At 35.9% G+C, this 25,466-nt stretch overlaps 1 protein-coding gene across 8 annotated transcripts in view; it reads right to left on the reverse strand.

Annotated features, from left to right (window-relative positions):
* Nucleotides 1-25,466, reverse strand: part of SYT14 (synaptotagmin 14) — a 76,822-nt gene that overhangs the window by 38,238 nt on the left and 13,118 nt on the right. For 2 of the 8 annotated variants that reach the window (XM_017744836.1, XM_017744835.1), the window contains exons 1-3: nt 23,730-23,807; nt 21,582-22,860; nt 17,042-17,260 (exon numbers count right to left, since the gene is read on the reverse strand). In XM_017744836.1, the coding sequence (XP_017600325.1) occupies nt 17,042-17,260; nt 21,582-22,524 (1,162 nt within the window). In that variant the 5' untranslated portion in view covers nt 22,525-22,860; nt 23,730-23,807. Of the gene's footprint in view, nt 1-17,041; nt 17,261-21,581; nt 22,861-23,729; nt 23,895-25,466 lie in introns of those variants that run through there. The other 6 variants (XM_017744840.1, XM_017744839.1, XM_017744838.1 and 3 more) reach the window with 3 other exon arrangements.

A 25,466-nucleotide genomic window follows, 5' to 3' on the forward strand; every position in this document is an offset into this window, starting at 1 on the left:
TACAGAGGAAGAAAGGTGGAGGAACGGGAAAATAAAAAAAAAATATGACATGCGAAAAAGTAGTTCAGATCTGAGAAAAAAGCAATGTCAACAGAGCAAAGAGATAAAAGAGAAATCAGTGATGTCTGATGGGTGGGAATATCCATATTTGTAGGTGAAAATCTGCACAACCTAGAGAATACAGCTAGTTACATTCCAGGAGAGGCAAGACACTTCCCACAATAAGCATTTATTTTTACATTTATATTTTAGATTGTTATTTTTCCTTTAGGTGGGAAGACAGTGGTAATTATTTATTCAGATCCTAGAATTCCAAAGGACCTTGATTTCTCTTATCTATTCACGCACTTTCTCTCCTTCTCTACTTGACACACTGGCTCCGTGACTTGCTCTAATGAAATGGACCGTCTTTCCTGCAGTAATTAAAGTATTTCTGTAAAAAGCATTCTAGAAAAATCAGATTTGTTTTGCTTTGTTTTGAAACAGCTCTCATAACTTTACCAAATAAAAAGCAGGTAAGAACCCAGAAAAAAATCTACTATGATCTCAGTTTGCAGGATCACCTAACAGGTCAGTAACAGAAGACAATTGTCTATGTATGGTCAAGAACTCCTTTAAAACCTTTTAGATATTAGTGTCTGTAGAAAGTACGCTTAGGAATGGTTCCGGTATCATTTACAGAGCCAACTCTCCAGAAAAAGAAAGGCAAAATAGACACTGTGAAATCACCGGAAATGGATATGCTTCGAAACCAAGGTATCTTTCCTTCACACACCCAGTAAGAGGGCTAAGAATTCACAGAAAAGGCACAGATTAAGCAGCAGGGAGCATGTCAGTCTGTTCTGCTCACTCCAGCAAGGCCTCAAACAAGTTTCTCCAGGCATAAAGAAACACAATTATTCAAAACTAAATTTCTTGCACTTCTTTGAGGAGCTTCTGAGACCTCTCACTGCCACAGATGAGCTGCTTTACTAGGCTTACAAGTAATGTATGATGTAGATGTTGCTATGTTTCCATAGTTGTCATACAATTCACAAAATAGGTAATTTTCTGCATTTTGACAAGACTAAATGAGTATGAGTCTGGCTGGTAAAGATATTTTCATTCAGCCACAGTGCCAGCCATAAGAGCTAAGCAAGAGCTTATGAGGATGAGAAACCTGTGGCCAAGCTGCAAAAGGGCTCCTAAGACCTACAGCCTGATGCTTCAGCCCACAGTAAAGAGCAGGAAAGGAACTGGTCCTCCATGTCACCCACCCAAACAAACAACAGCACTGAACAATCAGGGATCAGTCATTCTCAACACAGTGAACTTCCCAAAACACTATCTGGAAAATTGTGTTGTCATGGTCTTACACTCACAATAATAAACCTACTAGCCATTGGGACAGAGTGAAAATATGCCTATCCATCAAAATTTTTTTTCTCATAGACCTTTCTTATACTAGTAAAAATTTATATACCTAATTTGAAATTACTGTTTGATGCTGCTTGCCGAATAAGAGACTTAAAGGTGGTGCACAGCAGTTAATTAGTAATCAAAGTCTGACAGCTACAGCTGCAAAATGTTTGTATGATAATTTCAAAATTGAAAATTATTTATTTCACTCTACATGAAATTAGTGTACACTCATTAGAAAGTCAGCGATTATCCTGAAAGTACTACAGGAACATTTCGGTAGCTGTGCTACAGCAGCAGAAAGGGTACAACACATGTCTTCAGGCCAATAACCATCACACCCTTCCTAGTAATTCAGGGTGAGTGAAGTTTTTAGATCTTAGCAATACAGTTGAAAACATATTCAGCAGAATGATGTTTAACACAATTCACAATCAGAACGTTGCTGCATCCTGCATTAAATACATATCACCTACCAGCATAGCACTTCCATTGTTAGAAACAAACAAACTAAACCACCAACCAGCCAAAAAAACACAAAAAAACCCCCAAAACCCCACCACTACCATCACTAAAAAAACAACCCTGAACCCAATCCCAAAGAAACATATAATACAAGAGCAAAAGAGATCCAGAATACTTTGCTAACTGGTGACAGACTACTGTAGCGTCATTGAAATTTTTATTTCAACAAAATGAACATGTCAAGACATATATTTTTAGGTTAAAGGCATCCTAAAAATAGTTTACACACACACAGATATATATGTAAACACACATATATACATACACACATACCCCCATGGCCATGTACCAGTAACAGGAACCATTTAAGGTTTATGAAATATTAAATATAATTAAGATTACAGTGAAGAAGTAATGTGCATTACAAAATGCCGATGTTAGACAGCAAATATTGACCTTTAAAATTTAACAAATGAAAAGAGCCTTAATTTGCCTGTTATTCAAACTTTAACAATAAGTATGATAGCTTAGATAGCAAGAAGAAAAAAAAAACCCCAACCACAACCCTACAGCATTTGCCATCACTTCACATTAACATTTTGACCAGTCAACAATTCAGCAGTGATGAAATGTGCAGTTTGATTCAAAGTAAGACAAGGCTATTTAAATAACTCAAAATAAGAAATGGTTATTGAAACATTAGAATTTTGATAAGCGATCACAGCTGCACTAGAATTAGTTTCTATAGCAACAGAGGAAATAATGTGGAGAATTGCACTGCAATACAAGATGGATTCCTTACAAACACTGATGTTCAAATAGAAAACTTTAAAATTATTCACTGTATTAAAATATTTTTATTAAAATGGTTATTCAAATATCCTATATCTTGTCCTTCAAACATTGCTCTATTTTTGTTCTCTGGTATTCAATTCTCGTCCATCCATTCAAGTTTTCACACTTTTCCCCATTGCTTACCTTCCTATTTAAAATTAATTAAAGTGACTTATTCTGAAAAATACTGGATCTTTAACCTCAAATTAATCTGCATTTTCAACGATTTGTTTGTTATCCCTACATAGAAGCACACATTACATTTATTTTCCAGCAGTGCCCTTGTGAGACAGGAGAGAATGCTTTGCACATGCTATTCATAAGAAGCTGCATCACAGCCATGAGAATTAACATCACTATGGAACTTCAGAAACTTACAGTCATATGAGACTTGCAGGAGCTTTTATCAGTGTGCACTCTCATGTCCTAAGCATGATTAAGAAACCATTGCAAACCTATTAGTATTCATGGACTGAGTACCCATAAGATGGTAAGATAAAAGCCTTTCATCTGAGCACATCTTTAGATTTCAAGTGTTGCTCATTTCTAACACCAAGAATTATTGTTTCATTGCATCATCCCTGATTCCAGCTATTTTTGGCAACTAATTAAAAGCATATGCCTGAACCTTTTATGTATTTTGCCCTTATAATGAGACCTATTACTCTGGCTTATTCCATCCTTTTGAGTTCCAAAGTATCTTTCGAGTTACCATGGATACAAGTGATATGCATTCTCCCACAACTGCTTTGTGTGCCTTATCGAACACCAGAAAACTGGCACAGTAGGAATCTGAGCTATCTATACAGGATGAATATCCAACCCCTTCAAGAGTTTGTCTTCCTCTCCCCCCTTCAAAAAAAAATAAATTAAAGTATGCCATATACTACCATTTGTAATGAAATAAAAAAGCGGGTTCCTTTCTATCTGAAATCCAGTACTTTTGCTCAAGGAAAACAAAAAAAGGTACAGACATAAATTAATTAAATCTGATCAACACTGAAACAGTGTTAAAATGGAAATGGGAGTACACAGAATCATTCTGAGTTTGCTGTTTATTGTGAGTCAATAGTTTAAGTGTTTCTACATCAATATATCCACAGAAGATGTAAAACATGGCAAATCTCGACGAGCATTTCTGAAAGGAGTTGCAGAAACATTGCATGCAACTCTGAGATTATGCATAAACTAGAGTAAATAGAACTCCCCTAAACTCTCTCTTTATACCAATTTCTTATGGACATTTTCAAATGCAGATTGCTTTCCAACAAGCTGGCAATAATTTGTACTAATTCAGAGTAGAAGAGGGCAGTTAAACTGATTTTTCCCATTATGTTTTTGTATTCTGACCTCTTCTTAAAAACAAAAGACTCTCACTGAGACAGCAAAATTTACACAGTATTCAAAAACCAAGTGCTGATAGCATAATCTGAATTTATGTGTGAAAAGTAAAGGGGAATACCAGAAGGAAAAATAAATTATTGTAGTATGAACTTGTTAGAGACTCAGAACTGTCTCCCAACTTTCAATGCATTAAATCATTGGAAAGACATCAACTGCATACATGAGTCTCGTGATAGCAACTAAGAGCAAGAAAGACAGTGAAGAATGAGTAGACAAATGCTGCTCTTGCCTCTTTTCCTCATTTATCTAAACTTCTCTAAGTATTTCAACAAAACACTCAACAAAAAAACATACTTGACTTCTTCATATCCACAGGCTCAACCCTGCTTTAAAATACAGAGATTTTGAAGTATAATATCTGAGCCAGAGACACTGATGCATGAATCCCAGACTCTTACCCTTGCTTGTGTTACGAAATAACAGTATCATTCTGCAAGTTTTCCACAAATATATATGAAATAAAGAAATATTAAATATTTTCATTTTTCTAACAGTTTCAATGTAGGCTAGACTTATATTTACCCGGATTTCTTCTAACCTTTAAATTTAACTTCTAACTCTCTCAAACTTCCTCTTGGGGACAAAAAAAATCCACATAATGTTTTTACTGTGAACTTTCAACTAGAATTAAATCTCACTTCTTTTTTTGTCCTCTGAAAATTTCTTTTAAAGTAACTGAAAGCTAGAGAACAAGGAAAAGGAACTCAAAATTGACTGCTACATTGTGGCATTTATGCTAACTTATCTGTGCTACCAAAATACTACAGTTCTGAAGTTTTATGTCAGAACCACTTACAAAAAAAAGGATCATCTGGAACAGCAGAGATATTTACAGAATGGCTCTGTACTCAGGCCATTACATTCACTGTTACACATGCTATTATTTCTCCTCTGTATCATGTTCTCCTGGATTATCTTCACTGTGCAGAAAAACACACAAGAGATTCCCCCAGTCCTCTCTGAGGAGAATCAAAGCACAAAGTAGTCCTTTTTTAAAGAAAAAACTACCATTGTTATCATCCCTCTAAAGTTCTTCCTTTTCAAAATATTGAAGTTCTCTGGAAATTGCCACTGTAGCTCCCTAGACCTCTGTGGCCAACAGATTGCCTTTAACACTAATGACAGCTACTGTTGCTATTTCAAAAGATTTTCTTCTTCTAAAGTGCCTTCTCTTGATAGGAAAGAAATGGCACCAGGACAAGCAGATGATTGAGAGCAATGGTTCTCATTGCCACTAAAAGGAATTTCACTCTGAAAACAGTCAAGATAACAGCTACTATCAAATAGCAGGGTGATGAGTTTCTCTGAAGGAGAGCATTAGATGCTCGTCTCTTAACAGATTAACTGTTCCTCAGTTGAGGGAAAATGACCATCAACTCAAAGCACCTTTTCAAATTTTACCAGTACTACCCAAAAATGATCTGCTGGCCAAATTTTGTGTGGATATACAATTTGTGAACCAAGAGTTGAGGGGAAAAGAAAAAAATATATCCGAGCAGTATAATCAACTTCATCATCAAGAACAGCTTTTAAGTCATACATTTACTTGCAGATTTTCATGGGATTATTGCTAATAGTAAGATGTAAGTAAACAAACATTGTAAAGTCCAGGGAAAAGACATCATTATTCTCTCTCATTCTTATAATCTAAAAATAGTTCCATTCTGGCGTTATGTAAGCATTTAACAAAGCTAAATACTAAGGATTCCAAGCAAAATAATTTTGAGAAGGTGGGTACAAATTAATGCAAAGTTAGACATTAATGCAAAATTCTGGTTTGGATCCATCAGATGTTGAAAATAGCTGCAATAGTATTTTTCTGATTTTCATTCAACTCATCAAATTGCCACAAATGCTACCGATGCAACAGAAACACTTGGAAATATAATAACTCTTATAATATATAATATAGATATAATAAAAAATGTAACATAGATGACATTGTACTTTTCATTCCATAGTAGTAAGGGGTTTTTTCTATTAAAATTCACAGGAACTTGGACAAAATTCTAAAAAGATACTATCTGTTTTTAAATCTTACTAGCACAGAGCTGAGGATTTAAAAACAATGTTTCAGAAGTCATTATTTATACTACCAAACTACTGACTGCTAAAACACAGGGATAACCAAACAATTGATCAGATATAACCTTGAACAGAAGGCCACAGAAAGTTTGAGAAAAATCAAATAACATCCCAAATCGTATCTTCAAGGAAGATATGAAGAAATTAGCCTGATCCCTAGTCTAAGCCTTGACCAATTTAAACCAGAACAGATACAACCCCACTTTTTTTGCCAAAAGTCACAGAGCTGGTCCTGGCCCTTTGGTTCCGAGTGTGTTTTGTGGTACAGATGTCAATGCTTTGCAGCAGCCAACACCACTCGTGTCACCTGTTCAAGTCACACATCAGCTGTATTTGTTCAGGCTGAGCAGCTTCAAAGGAAAGAAAATCACACCTGAAGTCAGCCTCTTGAAGACATGAACCTTTTGTAGTTTCATTCTTCAAGATTTGGATTTTTCAGATACACATGCTCTTATCAGCTCTATTTTTAACCTGCCGCTCATATAGGATACTTAAAATTCTGAACATGTTTACATTATCCATCCAGCAGGCTAATGGAACTGCATACCAGACAGTCATGCATAATTCAAATCAATATCCTCAGGCTTGCAACTCTAAGTCAAAGCTGCCTTTAAATAAGCTGGGTGTGACTTTAACATGAATAAAATGTATCTAATTTTTAACCTTTATCTGACAAATTGATATATTTGCAAAGGAATGTAATAAAACTTCCTTAAAAATTAAAACAATTAGGGAATCATCATAATTGAAAATCTTTCACAAAATACTTTTAAGGACAAAATTTAGAATGGTTCAACAAGACTGAAACCAAAGGTCAAAACAGAGAGCTGGGTCATTTGTATTTTTTTTTTCAAGAAATTGTACAGATATATACAATAAAACACATGCTGCTGAACTATTAAGTGGTGAGAAGGTGAATGCAGCAGGATTTCCTATTTATAAAGATGAAGCTTTAATTGAATTGGGCATAGGTGACCACACAGAAAATCTTATACCCAGTTAAGCACGTCTGCTAGCTTCTCTCAAAAGACCAGAATCCAAATTTCCATAATAAAATAATAACAGTCCTAATGGTAACCTGTCCTTGACCTACAGGGAAAAGGCACAACTGGGAGGCAAACTTTAGTCTCAGACTAGAGTTAAAAATCTTTTGATTTTAACCTTTAAATGTAAGAAGAATGCTCCATTTATCTACAGCTGTTATGGAGGAAGAACTGATAAGCCATTCTTTTGTAATGTTCTTAAGTAAAGTTCAAGATCAGATTGGATGGGGCCTAAGGCAACCTGATCTAGTGGGTGGAATCCTTGCCCGTGGTGGGGGTTTGGAACCAGATGATCTTTAAGGTCCCTTCCAACCCAAAACATTCTATGGTTCCATTCTCTGAAAGCTGTTCCAGTTTTTAGTCCTCATATTTACCTAAACTGCTCCACTGCACGAATCAAGTAGCATGACTACTCTCAGGAGGTAAGTAGAGTACTGGGTAAAATTCTTTTCTCCAATGTACCTAAAAATGTCTACACAGAGAATTCCAGTCTACTGTTCAATCCTGTTTCTTAGTCACTCCTTCCATGATAGAGCCATGAACTCTCAGAATCAGCAAAAGCAGTTGCTGTATCAAGGAAATGATCTTTTCTGCTGATGTAGTACTATCTCTTGTGTTTATATCACAAAACAGTTCTACATTTTGTGAATGTAGAGCATCTATTTTAAATACGAACTATTTCAGTCACAAATATGTCTGTGAACTTTTCCAAGTTAATGATCTTCTCGTAAATTCCAGCTTCAAATAGATGAGAGAGCTATGAAAAGAGTAAGTTTACAATAAAATGAAAACTTTCCTGTTATCATTAATGTATGATTTACATCGCTTCAGAGATATCACACTGCTAAGGGTGACTTTCTTCAAAGTCTTCACATCAATGGAAAGGGTATTTCTTCAAAGACTTCAAAATACTGGCAGGAGAAACCTAATTTGAGAGATTACTTCGCTCACTTGTGCAGATCAGGAAAAAAAGCCCTTTCCCACTGGAAGACAGTTTTTCCTCCTTTTTGGAGTTGGTCTAGCTGGAAAAAGAATTTTTCTGTGGAAAATCCTGTCATCATCCCTAACTCCAAGTTTTGTTACTACATTTATTCTCTCAGCAGTAGATGGTAGGCATACTTTAACAGCACTTTTTTTTCCCAGCATCTCTGCTGCTCATCACAGGGTAAACCCATGATTTCAGAATTACCCAAATTCATTCCATCAAGCACTTTCATGTGTTTCCTTTGGTTGAAAAGTCTGTGCACAACTTTGATATCATCTATCTGGCTTTTAAACTCACAAGTCCTCAATGCAAATCCATTCGCTTCCAAACTGTGCTTCAATCACACATGGATCTCCTTTGCATTTAAATTCCCTGTTTATGTCTTGGCCCCTCCACAATATTCCTTAAGAAAATTACATGAGTAATATTGAATTGCACATGTACTTTCTACCCCCATCTGTAAATTCAGCCTATTCCAGGACTCAAGAATTAGTAAACATTATGCACTGCTATATATGTTTGCTATTCATACATGTAAAGAAGCTAACCTCAACATGATCATAGCCCAATTACTTACATGAAAAGTTCCTTTCTATCAGGAGCTTCTCACAAGACAAAGGGCTACACTTTCTTGGGAAGGAAAAAAAGATATGAATTCTGCAAAACTGAATAAAAAAGCAAGAGTTAATCTTTAAATCACCTTCGTCTCTGCAATGCTCAGCTGAGTATATTTTGTGGAAACATACATCATAATTTCAAGCACTTAACAGAACTGTCTTCCACTATTACAGAAGAACAATAGAAGTCTGTCATAATGCACTAGGAAGCTACTTTGGAACTCAAAAAAATCCCACTAAACCCCAAGCAAAACCCTCACTAAAGAAAAATCACAAGAAAACCCAAACCTACAGCATCACAGACACTAAGTAGAAAGCATGGCAAATCAAGTTAGTTCTGGACACTATTCTGCAGGTCCTTGAATTACAAAAGTATCTTTTTCACTAAACTATCCTTAAATATTCCCTTGATATAGCAATGGATTCAACAGCCACACTCCCCAGAAGCTTCAAAATCACAAGACACTGTCATTCTCCGATTTTTAAGGGCTTGGAGCCAATGAAGACTCATTTCAATTAACCAGAGGAGGCAGTCACACATGATGAGGAATCAGAACTTTGTATCATTACTATTGCATCAATGCTCTCTCCCGTACTACAGGAAGATTTTTAATTACTCCTAGAATAAAAAATGTCAGGGATAGATGCCCACATAATAGAAAAATAAGAATAAGGAAGATGGATCAATTAAAGAAATATTGTAACTAAAAAATCTCCCAAAACCTCCAAAAAGTACATCAATAACATCAACTGATGGTACACAAGTACTATCAGATAAGATACACGAGTATGAGAATTGGAGTATTCACAGCTGCAACATGACTCAGCCTTCAAAATACACTCCGAAGCATTTAGGAACACTGCTCGGAAGGTGTCTTAAGACTTGTCTTAAATCACTTCAGTGAAGACCCTTTCAAAGTACCTTGAATGTACTATTTGAAGTCCTAAGCCTATCCAAAGTTGCAGGACAAAAAGAGTATTTATTTCCAATAGGTGTTATACCAGAGGAATCTCACAGGTAATCTGATAAAGACACATCAGGAGAAAGTAGGTGGCCACCTTCTTCCTAAATACTCTTTTCATTGAATTTATTCATTTCTTTAAGACACATTAGAGGAAAAAGAAGAAAAATAACTAGTTATGATTGAGTATTCAACTGAGCTTTCAGTCCTCCAGTGTGAATACCAGTACACAGTTCTTTTCCATGTCAGACATTGTTTTTGCCTGTAATGCTTAGCATCTGAAATGTACAGAGAGACCAATTTTGAGAGAACTTTGTAGCCTTATTTTGCTGAACACAATACAGCCATACAGAGGCCCTCACTCTGTAATTCCAAACCAGTAAGTTTTCATTCACACTTGGCTTGAAAATAGATCTACTTACATGCAAGGAATAATATAGAAACTAAACTGCAAAACATATGGTTATCATGGAATTCACTGAGTGCTCCGTTCTTCCTCTCTCAGCCTGTCCAATGGCTTTCACCTCAGCTTGGTAAGTCTGAAGAAGTAGGATCCTGCTTCACAGAATGTATTTACCAATGAAAACTCGTCAGGTTGCTTAAACAGACTGGGGAGATTCACCTCTACACCAGTTCTGAGATGCTTGTGAAAGAGCTTTTAGTGTTTACGTTGGAAAGATACTGAGAGGAAATCTCTATATATACATGTTAAGTAATTCAGTGAGGAGACTTTTCCTGAGACATGAAAACTAACAAGAGAGAAAGAAAAGGCAAAAAGCTGCATAAAGAATTAGATCCAAGAGATTCCAGAAGAACAGTCGCCTTCACGTGCAAAGATTGACACTGAGGAACAAGGCAAACATATGTCCACAGACACATCAACATAAAGTGCCGAAAGCCTAGAGAAGAATAGAAGTGGAGAAGATAAACTACAAAAATAACCATATTCTACCTTCACAATATGGAAAAGATGGATAAAATCCAGTAGCATATGCCTGCTAGAGCAGCAGATTCTCATTTAAGAGAACTTATGTTTTCTCGCTGCAGTCTTTTAGTGCTTCCATATGTTTCAAAAAAACCTTGTGAAATGTAAGGCACTTGGGCCAATCTCAGAAATAACATGTCTTCAGCCAGGGGGCTTTACCAACTGAGAAGTTAGAAAAAGATTTTAAAACAGGCTGGAGATGGAACCTGTGGTTGTAGTGAACTGGCAAACTATAGCTAAATAAAGTACATCTAAGTATGCTAAATAAGCAAGTGAGCTTACTCCTTTTCCCTTCATGATGCAACTTACACTGCCTCAAAATGGGATCAATCCCCCTTGCTTGCTCCCAGTCAGGAATTTAGCACAGCTGTTAAAGAAGTAATTTGGGCAAGATATGCTTTAAGCATATCACAAATTAACTATGAAAAATCCCAAACTGTTTTCTTCCCCTCTTCTACCTTTCTCATCTCAGGGTATTCAGAGGATCTTGATTTCAGAAGCAAAAAACCATCCATAGTTTTTGACATCTGCCTGAAAAACTGTAATTTTAATATATTTACTCCAACATTTCTAAGTTTAAAAACTTCAATTTTTAGGAATTTAGGGGACTGCTTCCTTAAAGAAAATACATTGCCTGTGGAGCTTATGGAGATAGTAAAAACACAACAACTTGCCTGTATAATGCTTGACTTTTCAAAGTTGAGGAAGCAGCCACTTAAGGAGACAAAGAGGCCAATTCAATATAATATTGTGTGGGTTTTTGAAATTCAAATTATTAAGAAAGCGTGGTCCATTTAAGATCCCAATACAGATACTAAAAATTATTTCCAATTATGAAATACAAAGAAAATATTTCCAATTATGAAATAAAATTTTAATTTTAATTTCGATTTTAAACATAACATTTTTACACTTCCTTATTTAGATCCCTATTTCAATTCATAAACTCTTTGTTAGCAGAAATATCTTATGGCGCTATTTTTGCTTGCCTTTTTTTTCCCCTTATTTTTTGTTCTTTATTTTCTGAAATAGATGTGTAATATTACAGTCTATATTAATCCCCTCTTCCAAAATACTACAAATAGTTGGAGCATATAAAGTCAATACTACATATTCAACATATTGAAATGGTAGGAAATAATATAAAAGTAGGATACACACTATAAAAACCTAAAAGGAAGTTTTGTCAGGAAAACAGGGAAAAGAGGTCACTTCAGTAAGTATCCATACTTTACTGGATAATATTAGAAAGTACAAAAATAATATTCTTGGCAAAATTAAGATTTCAAACTTTGAGCTGGCCCCGAAACTCTGGGCCTAAGCACAGAGATTGAGCCACACATCCTGTAGCTACACAGGTTTCTCTTTTCTTTGATAGAAAACTTTTGGTCTCTTATGCAAGAGTGTACAATTTCAGGTGTAAACCTCTGTACCATTTTACTTTTAATGATCACATTTGTCATCAACTTGATTTTCTATTGAGTTAGGTTTTCCTTTAGTGATACTCTGGAATTAAGCCTGTCCATGAGGAGCTCACTGCAAAAGTTATATATTTACAATGGCTTACAGTCTGTAGAAATACTTGCATTCAAGCACAGTATTAATTTAATTTTCATATATATATATATATATATACACACGTAAAACATACAGAAATCTAAATGTATCAAGTGTGCAATACAAATATATGAAGTAGGTCAGACACTGGCCATAAGCAGGTATTTGTGAATGAAAATTTAAACCTCTAAATCACACAGCATTACCTAAAGTGCTACTAGAACATTCCATCATGAAAATACACCAACAAAGCCTGCAGAGCATATAGCTTTCTTCATTTCAGTATTAAAAACATACAAAATGCCATGCGAGTTCTGTAGAAATATGCTGAAAAGAAAGATTAATATGGCCATCTAGAGGAGAAAAGAATGATATGAAAACATACAACACAATTTTTCAGGCTTCAGAATATGATGCTTTTAGAGGCATGCAGCCAGAAAATGGATGTAATAAACTAATTATGGAATTGATAATAAACAAACCTTAAAATACTATGTTCAGACATTTTGAATGATGCAAACATATTAATATTATACATGTTTTTAGCAAGGCAAGCAAAACATACAGGGTGTGTTAATAAAGACAATATTATATTTTTGTCTTTGTTAAATTTTGTGTGTGCAGAGTTAAGTACATACACATCTAAATAAACGAATTTTAAAAGTGAAGACGGAAGCTCAGAGTAAACCATTATCAGTAAAACTGTTTATTGACTCCTTTGAAAACACACAGCTCACTATTGCAAAATAGAACATGTGATAGAGATTAACTGCTGAAGAGAAAATTCAGCAGAGAAATCCAAAATTTTCTGAAAATTAAATATCATTTCCATTACTCATATTACTCTATCTTTGATGGAATTCATAGAGTCATGGAATCATGGAATGGTTTGTGTTGGAAGGGATCTTACAGACTATCTCATTCCAACCTCCCCGCCCTGGAGAGGGACACCTTCCTCTAGACCAGGTTGCTCAGAGCTCCATCCAACCTGGCCTGGAACGCTGCCGGAGATGGGGCATCCACAGCTTCTCTGGGGAACCTGTTCTAGTGCCTTGCTACCCTCACAGAAAAGAATTTTTTCCTAATATCTAGTCTAAACCCACTCACTTTCAGTAGATCTTTCAGATCTCTTTAAAACCATCCCCCCTTGTCCTTATTCTTGATGATCAGGGGCTGCTATACCAGCAACGAGCAGGAGGAAATCAGTGGTGAGACAAAAATTAATTCTGTCCTCTCATCACTTCACTTTAACACTATCAAGTGTTACATGCTCAACATATGGAGTGATCAGTGCCTTACAATGAAAGTACAGCCAAAATGTTACACTTAGAAATAGACATGATAAAGCACATATGAGAAAACAGAAGCACACAAAGTCAAATGCACTGACAATTTTTTCTCATATTAAACAATGTACTTAAATACACACTGCTTGTTCCACAGAAGAGGCAAGAAACAGTTCTATCATCTGTCTTTATGCATTTTATAAAAATAATTCAATAGCCGTAAAAGCCAAGTATTTAACAAATAATTTCCGTGTTCTCAGGGCATCAAGTCTTCCACAGATTTTTTTCCAAGTTTAAGGAACAGTAAAGCTTACCATTTTTAAAAATCACACTGAAACATCTGGAATGCTGATGCTTCCCCCTTGGAATCTGAGATTCTTAATATCATCTGTTAAGTGAAGTGTTTCTCTGAACACATACTGATGCCTTAGGTTTTAGCTTTTATATTTTTCAAATCCTGTACTGTCTAGTGTGTGACTCTGAGGTTTCTTGTAGCCTGTTAACTTCTGCTCTCTCATGCTAGGTAGACATGACAAAGCCTCGCCAGGCCTGCTCTCCAAGGACATCTAGACTGTCTTAGGCCCAAAAGTATGAACCAAAGAGCCTCTAAGGGAGGGTAAGCTGAGGGGAATTACATCATTAAACTGAAGCTTTAATTGGAGAATTAACCCTGCGATACAAATGAACCAAACCTACTATAAAGGTGTGAAGAACTCATGACCTGTCATCCATCTTGGGGTCCATTTTGGCAATAGCCTCTGGCTCCCAGGGTGTACCTTTGAAGGCTTTTCAAATAAATACCTATTTTATTCTTTTATTCCTGTCTAGTTTCTGTGTCTAGGAGGCCTCTTAAGGCATCAATATGAACTGCTTGGTAGTAATAATGTCTTATTTATTTCTGACTGTGGGCCTTCCTCATGAGGTTTTCACCTCTTTTCATTGAAGTTCTATGTTGGGCAGCTTTCCCTCTGTAATGATCATCAGATAAGGCATGTGCTGTCTCTTCCTCTGTCCTAAAACATTTTTACCATTGTGCAAAGATTCTTTGAAGTAATTTAGGAAGAACATAAAATTACTAACACTAATTATTCCAGTGTGCCACCTTCAGGTCACTGAGAAGTGAGAAATGTTAGGCTGTTAATCTGTTGTCATGTCCAAAACTTTTTTTTAATAGTAGTGAACATAATTTTGTTGAGAATATTGGATTAATAAAATGAGACAAACTCATCACTCTAATCTGCAAGCATTTTACCAAACGTACGCTGTAGAATGATTGCAGGCTGTCAAAAAAAAATAACACTGCTGATTCTCCATTCCTTGTAAAATGTGGGAAGAGAATACTCTCATAAGCAGTAGCAAAAGCAAAATACTGACATTATTAAAGTTTTTGTGCAAGTAGAAGTATGTGGTTAAAAATTTTAAGTTTTTAAATTAGAATGTTTTGATAGCTTTTGTTTAAGAAGTTTTTTTGCTTCCAAACCCTGAATGTTCCTTCATTACAACAAATTTTAGAATGGGGTTTATATCCAGCCTGCTTCCTGAATGGAGAGAGCATTGAAAAAGAATAGCACCTGGTGACAGATATTAGCAATAGAAGAATAAAATAAAACAAGGAGGGGGTAACCACTGTAACTTTTTAGATGCAGTATTTGGACTTGCCAAAAAGGTTCTTTTGTCTTAGACTGGAATCCTGATATAGATTTCCAGACTGGAAACTATCACTCCCCAGGATAAAAACTGGTGACTACAAACTCTGATGACTTAAGACGATGATAAGGAACAGAGTAACAAAAATTTTTAAAAAATGAGTACAGACTAGCACAATGCCTCTGAAGCTTAAATCTTATAGAGCCAAAGTAAAAAGCTCAGATGAACTCAGGACTTTTCACTGAGAAGATGAATTCGATTGGATTAAAAATTCTGAACAATTACAAAATATAAAGAGGAATGTCACATGACTATGGCTATTTCAACAACTAGCCTCAGTAGTCTGACGAGAGAGAAATACATTATTCTAGATACCTAAAAGGAATCTTCCTGTATAGTTCTTGTGTAATTTATATCTGGTATTATTTCCTAATAATTTTTCCATCTCCTGTTAATATACATCATCATTCTTTCCCAACAGTAACACAAGCCATAAAAAACCCTGAGTATCTTATCTTTCATATTCCCCCCACCAATTCTGTTGAGAGATCTTAGTAGATATTAAAACCAAACATACTTTTACTATTCCTATTCCTTCTCCATCACAGTGTTCAAAGATCTGTTCTTACCACCTGACCTCACCTCTGCACCTCCTTCACTATTTGCTGGAACTCAGACTCCCTGCCTCCCTACAGTTTAACAGCAAAGGAAATGAATTTTCTGATCATCAAAAAAGAATCCTCTGCAACTTACTTTAACTGTGGCTTTCATGTCCTTCAAGTCTTAGCTTGGAATCAAGAGTGACCATGTACTAATTTCAAATTTCAACAGCAGACAGACTTTTATATCATTTAATTATATCGAATTGTAGAAAATGTAAATTTTTACAAGCCTGTCTGGACTGCATAGAACACTTAAGGTGAAGCATTTTTAAATTACATGTATCCACTTTTTATTAGAAAACATCAAACATTAAAAATCTTTTGCGTTTTAACATACTAAAGGAGACCAAAAATACCTTACTATAACACAGCACCTGTATCAAAATCTGACTTTTACCTAACTTCCACAGAAGCTCACTTTTCATGCTTGAACGTGGCTATAGACACAGCTATTTTCAAATACAAAAAGCATATTGACAAAATATTGACGGCAGAATTCTCAGCCTCTACATCAAGCTGTCACCCCAACTTAAAATCAAGAAATATATAGCATGTAAGAAAACATCCATTGTTTAAATTCAACTTTTAGCACCATGGAAAAACACATTAATCTAACCTTTGTAATAAGTTCTTTCTGTCATTTCATGAGAAGAAAAGATACAGAACATTCCAGCAATGCACACTGCAATGACCATATGCACTGTAGCCAATAACCCACTCCATTTACTTTGCTGTTAGAATAGCTTATCAATAAAGGAATAACATGGCTTCTTTTTATTTATAATACCACAAATTCAACAAGAGCTGCCATGTCTCCTTCCTAAATCAAAACAGTTTAAATTGCCCCAAAAATGAAATTAATAATGGTAAAATTAAATTAAACTTAATATAACAAGATATTGTATCATTTGTAGTATTTCTGGAAGACTGTATACAATTGTGTGGGTTTTGTTTTGTTTTGTTTTTGAGCATGCACTAATATAAGAGGTGTCTGGATATTTCTTGCAGACATTGACTATTTGCTAGTCAAGCTGCTCTTGTCTAGGACTTACTTATCCAGAACACAATTCTGAAATTTGGAATAAAAGGAAGGCTTTTAAATCACTCTTACCTTCATCTATTGAGGCTTCACTACTGTATCCATCATATTCTGCAGACAGGGGACTATATTTTTGTCTGGTTTCCCATATATAGTTTTTTTGCTGTCTGCCATCCACCACTGGCAGCCTGGAACTCTGGGTTCTAGACAAGGCCTCATGATATTTACCCAGTGCTTCATCTTCACTCTCAGATGATGAACCATGCTGGTCTTTACTCATATAAGAATTGTCTGTTTGAATAAAATAAAGCAAATCGACTACAGCTCAAAATAGAATACAAGAAAATAACCATAAGAGGTTATCATTGAAGATATTTAAGCCATTTCAATTAAAATTTCTGTAATATTTTTAAAATATCTTGTAATTACAAGCATTATGATTTTGTAATTGCTGAGAGCTGTTTTCATTTTCTGGAAGACCTGAAAGATCATTAAGCCCCAAAAAACCATTCTTACACTTTTCAACAGAAAACAGATCAACACGTAAGGTGGCACATAGACATTCTTGAAACCCCTCATTAAGTAGGAAAATGCTTAAAATAATTTATGTAAAGTAAATCCAACACTGCTGCAATACTACATTTGGATGCCTAACATATCAAGCAAGCAGCTCCTGATCCTACATTCCCAGCTGATTTTTGCTGTGAGCATGTAGCATAGCACAGAAATGAAACTGATTTACAAAAAGAAGCCTACAACAAAATCATCTTTAGGATATTTATGCCAGTAGTGCTTAAACTCACAATAACAAATGAGAAAATGCTAGTGAAAGATGTTTGCATGCACAATTTTATTTAACTTACAATAAACAGCTCCTTGTTCAATAACTGAAATTAATGCAGATTTTTACTGCAGACATCTGGCAACAGCAAAAATTACACAGGAAAAAAAATCTACCTAGTTAATTCTTTTGCAGCAGTTCTGTAGTGCCCACTCCCGTGGCCAACATTTTCTAACTACATCTCAAGCATGACTTCCTCCCACAAATCAAAGACTAGCTGCATTTTTATTTCTGTAAAGGGAAAATTTCCTCCTCCCTTTTTCCAAAGTTCAAATGGATTCTGCCCAAATTTACCATGCCTTGCAGAGGTTCTGTAGATCTCAGACTTCAATAGGCATTAAGAGTTCATGGAAACTCAAAAGAAGTCAGCATTACCTCTACTGTAAGAGCAAGCCTACGGTGTATGATTTGCCACTTGATTTCCATTACCAGCAGAGCTCTGAGATGCCCATAATGCTGTTTTTCAGCTCCTGAATCTGAGGGAATGTTGTCTAACACACTATCCAGCCACGCTCAACTGCTTCTCCCCTACCTGCTTTTATGCCCTCAGCTCTAGGTCTGCATTTCCACTCCCATTAGTGTCTGCCTTCATGCCGAGTCAGTCTCACTCCTCTGGCTGGGTATTCCTGCTAGAGGACAGATTCAGCTTACCCAAAATTCAGCCAGTTAAAATTAAATTAACTCAATGTATGCCAGCCATCTAGGCTATTTTACAGTCAAGTGTTTGCCTCTTAGTACTACAGAGGTCCAGCCTTCCTACTTTTAGGAACTGCTCCCCATAGAGGTCTTTTTCTCCCTGGTACTCATACAGAAAAACCTCTGCTGCAAGTTTAGGTAAGAAATCTTTTGGAAAGTTACATTTATACAAGTAGAATCCCATCCCAAGTTCCTGCCTCCCAGCCCCATATTCCAAGTTCTTGCTCCAAGCACCCAATTTTGGTCTCTTATGATGATTTCCTCTATTCTCTTTCTCTACCCCAAATTCTCTTTACTTGCACTTAACCAACTACTCATGTAACCTTGGTCTTTGACCCTTAGTCTCTCCGCCTTCACATGAGGTTATCAGTTCTCTCCACAGCTGTTACCCATCCTAATTTAAATCCCAATCCACCATGTGCATCATGTCCTATTTGCTCAGGAAATTTCTGCTGTCACATAGAATATGTTTATTCTGAATTCTTCTCTTCAAACTCCCAGTGTCCTTCAGTAACCATAAGTATCAAAGGCAGGGTAGGAAGTCCTGCTCTGTTCTTCAATCCCTACAATGAAGCATATGAGTGCAAATGGGATGGTCAGTGAATTTAACAAGCAAAGTATAAGAAGTGTTTACCATGTCTTTTCAAAAAGCAAACTTTCCAGAAATTTCCAACTTTGTCAAACTTAGGTGTTTTTTCATAGAAGAACATGGGCATCTCTGATATGGGAGAAGTGCTCTCCCACATTTTGAGCACATATTTCAATACACAAAGGTGCCACAGCATCTTTGTAAAGCTGATGTGAAATCTACTTAATTTTTTTGCACAAATAGCCAGCATGCTTTTCCCATAATCTATTTTTGGAAACAGATAAAGATTTTAAACTATAACTTAGGGGAAAAAAATCAAACAATAGGATTTCAGACAGAAAGTATGCCTCATTTCCTCACAATTCTTTCAAATTTGGCACACAATTTAGGAAACTCATAATAAGGTCTTGAAATGGAAAATGTCAGAAAACCTTACCTGGATGTGGGGCTACCAGCTCTACACACAATGTGTACATCAACTTAATTTACTATTTATAGGTTAAATGGTGCCTTAAAAGACTGCTAAGGAGCAACTAGATCTTTCAACTCTAGGCTATTAATTCAAGTCTAGCAGATATGGTTCTTCCCATTTATGGATGGCTATAAAGCAAGTTCAATTTCATTGATCACTTATTGAAAATATCACACCAACTAGGATATATTCTGGCTAACACATTCACTGCAAGAGGCTGCCCAGAAAAAGGAGTCTCCTTTGCTGGAACACAGAGTAAAATTCTGTATCTCATATGGCCCTCCAGAGGTTGAAACCTGCCACATAGGAAACTTCTACAGATTTCCACAGCTGTAATTAAAGCAGAGCGTACCAGGCCTAAAATACAGTGCCAGACATCAGTATTAGGTGCACCCTTTAACATTACAAGAAATGTATTCACAAATATGAAATCAGGTTCATTAATCAGCCTGCATAAAGAATGGAATAGTATAAAACATGTAGCAACATGTTTGAAAGAAGAGTTGAAAGTTATGTCTCTAATAATACACTGACTTTTGTAAGCACTCAAAAGTTCTCAGTGATAGCAGTTTTTATTTTTTTTCCAGTTCCCATCATAAAAGAAAGAGAGAAGTTCTCAGTGATAGCAGTTTTTTTTTCCAGTTCCCATCATAAAAGAAAGAGAATGTATACCATTACACATTATTATAAGTCATGAAGCAAGACCTCTTCAGAGGACTTAAAAACCTCCTTGAAGTTAAAACGTAAGCTATCCATGCAAATATTTTTTTTTTAATTACAATGCTTGGTTTCAGCTTCTTGGGAAAAAATAGCTTCCTGTACATTAGGGGAAAAAAAAAATCTCAGGGTTTTATGCCTTTTGCTTGCTACTTCTCATTTGAATTTTGTACCTTATTTGGAAACTTGCCAAAGAGAATTTATGTTCTTAGTAAAACCTTTCCTTTATTTGGCTGACATGGGTCATGAGCAATTATTAACCTATTGAAAGCTATTAATTTGCTTATTATGGGACCTAAATGCCATTTTTGAGAGAATATACCTTACAAATACAGTATTATGGAAAGAAATAGATGAGATCATAGTTTATCATACAAACATGGAAAACACTCCTAATTCCAATTAAAAAAAAACAACCAAACAAAACCAAACCAAAACTCAACAAAGCAGATAACTGAAATTTTCAGATAAGGAAAACACACACAACTGAAGAAAAAAATGTGTTTCTATTAGGAAATCATTCATTTCTTTACAGAATCAGCACCTCTGGAAAAGCACGTGTTGCTTTTTAAAAGTTTACTATGCAGCCTGCAAAAGTATGTAAAATTGCAAGGTTTTACTTCTTACTCACAAACTGTTATTGCAATTCCCTTATCACACTAAGGTGATTAGATGTCGAAGACGGCACACAAAGTATCCATAACAACAACACACAGGTTTTCTTTTAAGACTACAACTTTAAGATAAGCCTCCTTCACTTCTTTCTATACTTAAAATCGCTTAATTGCCATTTCTCCTTGAGTGTCTCATTTCTCATTGTGTGTTGAAATCATTATCTTACATATCCCAGAAATATTCTGAAGATCTACTGTAATGTAAATGCAAAAGAAGTTATTTCTTTTATCATCATAGTACATCTTATGCAATGCTTTTAAAAGAAACAAAAATCACTTTCACAGAACAAGTATTAATTTCCAGAATTAATTAATTCATAGTTTTCAGCAGAAACTGAAAGGCAAAAAAACACCACAAAGCAGAGAAGGCAAGAAAAACCGTATAGAGAAAGAGTAAACTTAGAAAAGGCATTTATTAATCAGTTCCTTTACGTAATATTTTGGCAAGTAACTAACTTCCAAGAAATATCAACATAATTAGAAAATGAAGCACTGAAACAAACAAGCCTACTTTCACTCACAGGAAACGCTGTTACTAAATGTGCGAATTAGGTGAAAAAAGTAGGAAATATCATAAGTTTCAGGAAAGGCTGAAGAATGCAGTTTGCTGACAGACTCCTCACCTTTTCCTGCTGTCTTCTTACTATATAGCTCTCTTTCTAATTTCTTTGAGCTTTCCCTTTTACCCTTATTCGCAATTGTAGTTGACACATTGCCTTCATCCTTCGAGGTGGGTTTTCCTTTTCTGTCAAAGAAGGCTTCAGATTTCTTTTCTTTGATTTCATTAAGGCAATTAAGACGGTCATTGTGCATCTTCTTCAAGCTGGAGCCTGATAATTTCTCCTTCTGTACTTCAACAAGTTTTGTTTCTAAATCTTGGGGAACATTCATACTGTGCACTTTACCAGAATCTTTAAAATCAACTCCAGGTGACTGTGGTTTGATTTTTTTATGCACATGATTCTCAGAATTATCTGATACTGCATATAGACAAATCTCTTGCTCCTCAATAGATTGCTCCACAGTAAATTTGTTACTTTTCAGGTTACTATCCTTACCATTTATAAAACACTCATTTCCCCCTACTGCTTCCCTTTTAAAAGGTCCTCCTACAGTCTTCAAATCCTGAGGTACTTCTGTATCACTGACAGGATTATTATTATCTGTGCCTCTTAACTGGCACTGGTTTTTGTTTGAGACATGGTCAGATAGTCCAACTTGACTTGTACCTTTTCTTACAAAATCTAACAAATCAGAATTATGAGTCTCTTTGTGTTCTGCAGCACTTCCCTTTGTTTTCATATTACTTTCCTGAGAATGATTTAATGACGGTGTGTGTTCCTCTCTGCCTTCTACAGGTTTATCACTCTGTGTTTTGGAGCTCTCATCTTCTGCCCGCAGGCCACTGATCATGCTTGTTACTTGCTCTGTCACTGAGTCAGCTACAGAGTAGCCGACCTCGCCAACAACACTGGCCAGGTCATCCACAGCACTGCTGAGTGTGTCCACCAGGGAAGACACAGAGGGAAGGTTCAGATTTTGGTGAAGGTTTCTAAAAAATGCCATTTGTCCAGCCTATTCAGCAACAGCTTTTAATAGTGAGTGGTCCTCTGTTTCACAAACTGATCATCTCTGATTCTCCAGCTTCAATTTCAGAGCTATTTGCCTTTGCTATCTCAAAAATCAATACATTTACGAGGGGCAGTTGCAGCTTTCATCTTTTCATTCAATATGCATTGAAAATAATAAAAAAACAGCTAAATAAATATCTTGAAGTGAAGCCACAATCAACCAGCAAAATCATAGTCTTTCATCAAATGCAGCATCAACTAGCCATAATAAAATTCATTATTTTCAAAAACAAGACAACTGTGTGAGGTGGAATTTTTTTTTTATTCTAACCTGCAAAGAAGAAGTTGTGAGACATTTAAATTATATCCTTTCATCCATGTCACGCGAAAACAAGCTTTTAACGTAACACAACACACATCATGGAGACTTCTTCACCCCAAAATATTTGTTGTCTTTTACATGAAGACATTTTAGAACATCAAGACTTGCTTTGTAGCAAAAAAAGAAAGCTAAGAACAGACAATTTTTGGGGGGAAAAAGTTTTTTTTCTTCCTAGAAAATTGAAAATAAAAATTTAGCTACATCTTTTAAAGAGGTAGAGGGGAAGAAGGACTCTTCAATTTCACATTCTGTTCTCTGGTGCCTGTCTCTTTCTCTCAAGTCAGATAACAAAGCCTGTTTAATTTTCACAGCACAAAAGTAGGAAGAGGTTGCTTTACCAACCCTCAATATCTTTTTCAAGGTCTAAGTTCTTTCATTACATATGATCCTTAAAGACCTCGTTGTATTAAAAAATATTCAATAATGTGTTAGTCAGATACAAGATGTCACTAAAATTACTCTTTAAAATTATTTTCCAGGTGAATAAAAGCAAGACCTTCTCCAAAAGTATGGTGAAGGATTTTAACAGGCTGAGTAACAATCCCATCCACAAATTTACTCGAAAAAATTTAATTATACAAAATTATGGAATGTTTAAAATAAGGTCAAGAGTATTCTCAGAGGGCAAGAGAAGTATCTCCCCATGCAAACTCTTTGGTTATATAGCTGTTGAATTTCTGTGGCTTGTGGATACAAACATTTGCTCCTTTCTGAGTACTGCAGTCACAGGAAAACCCAACGTTTGATGTGTTGCTACATCCTTGTAAAAATGTGCATTCTTATAATCAAGTTTAGTGCACTGTATGTCAGATACTTACAAAGTTTATCTTGTGAATTCTTTCTTGTAGTATATCCTGAATCGAGATCTGGGAAACCACTAACATTTTCAAAACACATCTTCTTATTAATATATAGGAAAAGTAGTAACATGAGAATAATGAACACCCCGACCGCAGACAGGAATCCAATTGCTTCAGGAGATACTAAAAGAAACAGAAAGAAACACATTTTTAAGAACCTTGTAAAAGTTTGGAAAGTCGTAATATTATCAGAATTGATCATTAATAAATACCTCAAAAGATGCAAATACATGTGCAAAATATAATGAAAACCCCACCATTTAAATAACTAAAACCCCACCATTTAAATCTGAGTTAACACTTAATCATCTTTTCAAAGAACAGAAAAGCATCTGGTCCTAATCTGAGAGGGACTGACACTGCGAGCAAGAGGCTCTGACGGAGGACTGGACAGTCTGTGCAGAAAAATGAGGAAATTATCAGAAGCTGCCAAGACCAATGATTTCAGATGGAACACCTGAAAGACAGAGCACTGGAAAGGAGCTAAGAGCACCCCATCTTCTGGAGGTTTGGCTAATTGTGCTCAGGGCCAGCTCTGAGACAATGCTGCCGAGGAGGAACGGAGCCCTTGTCCTGTCCACCTTGTTATGTTCAGCACCTGGCTCCTCTTCTCTCAGGGACCAGCTGGCCCATGCTGCTCCCTGACAAGAGGATACTTAAAGAGCAAAAAAGAGAGTGAGAAACAGCATGTAAGTTCACCTGCATATGAACCAATAAAGAGGTAAGTGGAATAAAGCACACTTAAAACCAGGTAGAGGGGAAAAAAGGCCAAAGTAGACTGATATGTCTTAGAGAGTATGTAAAATAAAAAATATGTAATTGCTATTAAGCAGATAACTGAAAGGCAGTGTTGGGGATCTTTGGCAGGTGTAGAATCTTTGAAGTGCTTCAGTACCTAATATCAATTGTACCATTTACGACCAAGATTATGAAGGAGCAGGTTTTAGAAATATATGAAATCTGCAAATGGATGTAGCAAATTGAAGCAATGAGGAAAGAGTATTTAAAGGGTTTATTTGTTTATTTGAAAGGAGACTGGGTAGAGAAAGGGATATAGAAGAGCAGCAAAAACAACAGTCGAGAAATGTGAGAAATAAGTAACAACTTACAAAGGCAGTTAAAGACCAAGAGAGGGCAGATTTTTTGAAAGGAGTGGAGACGACCACAAACCATAATGAAGCTGAACTGCTTCATTAATAAAGGCTGCCAGGATGTCAGAGAGAAGCCCCTTAAGAAACCCAGGGGACTCTCCACGCGGTTTACATCCAAAAAACTTGAAGTGAGAAGTTAAAGTTGCAACCGAATTGCAAATTTGTTGTGAAGTAGGGTGGGAGGTTAAAGTGAAGGGTTACAAAACTGCAATTCAATAATATTTCGGTGCAATTTATAGGCAAAAATGTGACAGAATTCATAACTACATGCAATTAACAACCATGTAAAGCATTACAGAACTGTAAGTGATCCCTAGTGATATGTAACAGATTAATCTGTTAACCAGTTTATTACTAGTGTACTGATAATTAAGAAACATTATAGGTTCAGTTATGTCTCAAACCTGCATTCTAAACAGGCAGAGTAGCACCTAAGAGCAGATTTTGTGGCCACAGCACACAGACAACACATCTTTCCAAGCTGAACATGACTGCATTCATCTGGATGAAAGCTGGGATTTCACATATCCCTTTCTTCCTGCTG

This window comes from Corvus brachyrhynchos, unplaced genomic scaffold, assembly GCF_000691975.1.
Source record: "Corvus brachyrhynchos isolate BGI_N302 unplaced genomic scaffold, ASM69197v1 scaffold258, whole genome shotgun sequence".
NCBI lineage: Eukaryota > Metazoa > Chordata > Aves > Passeriformes > Corvidae > Corvus > Corvus brachyrhynchos.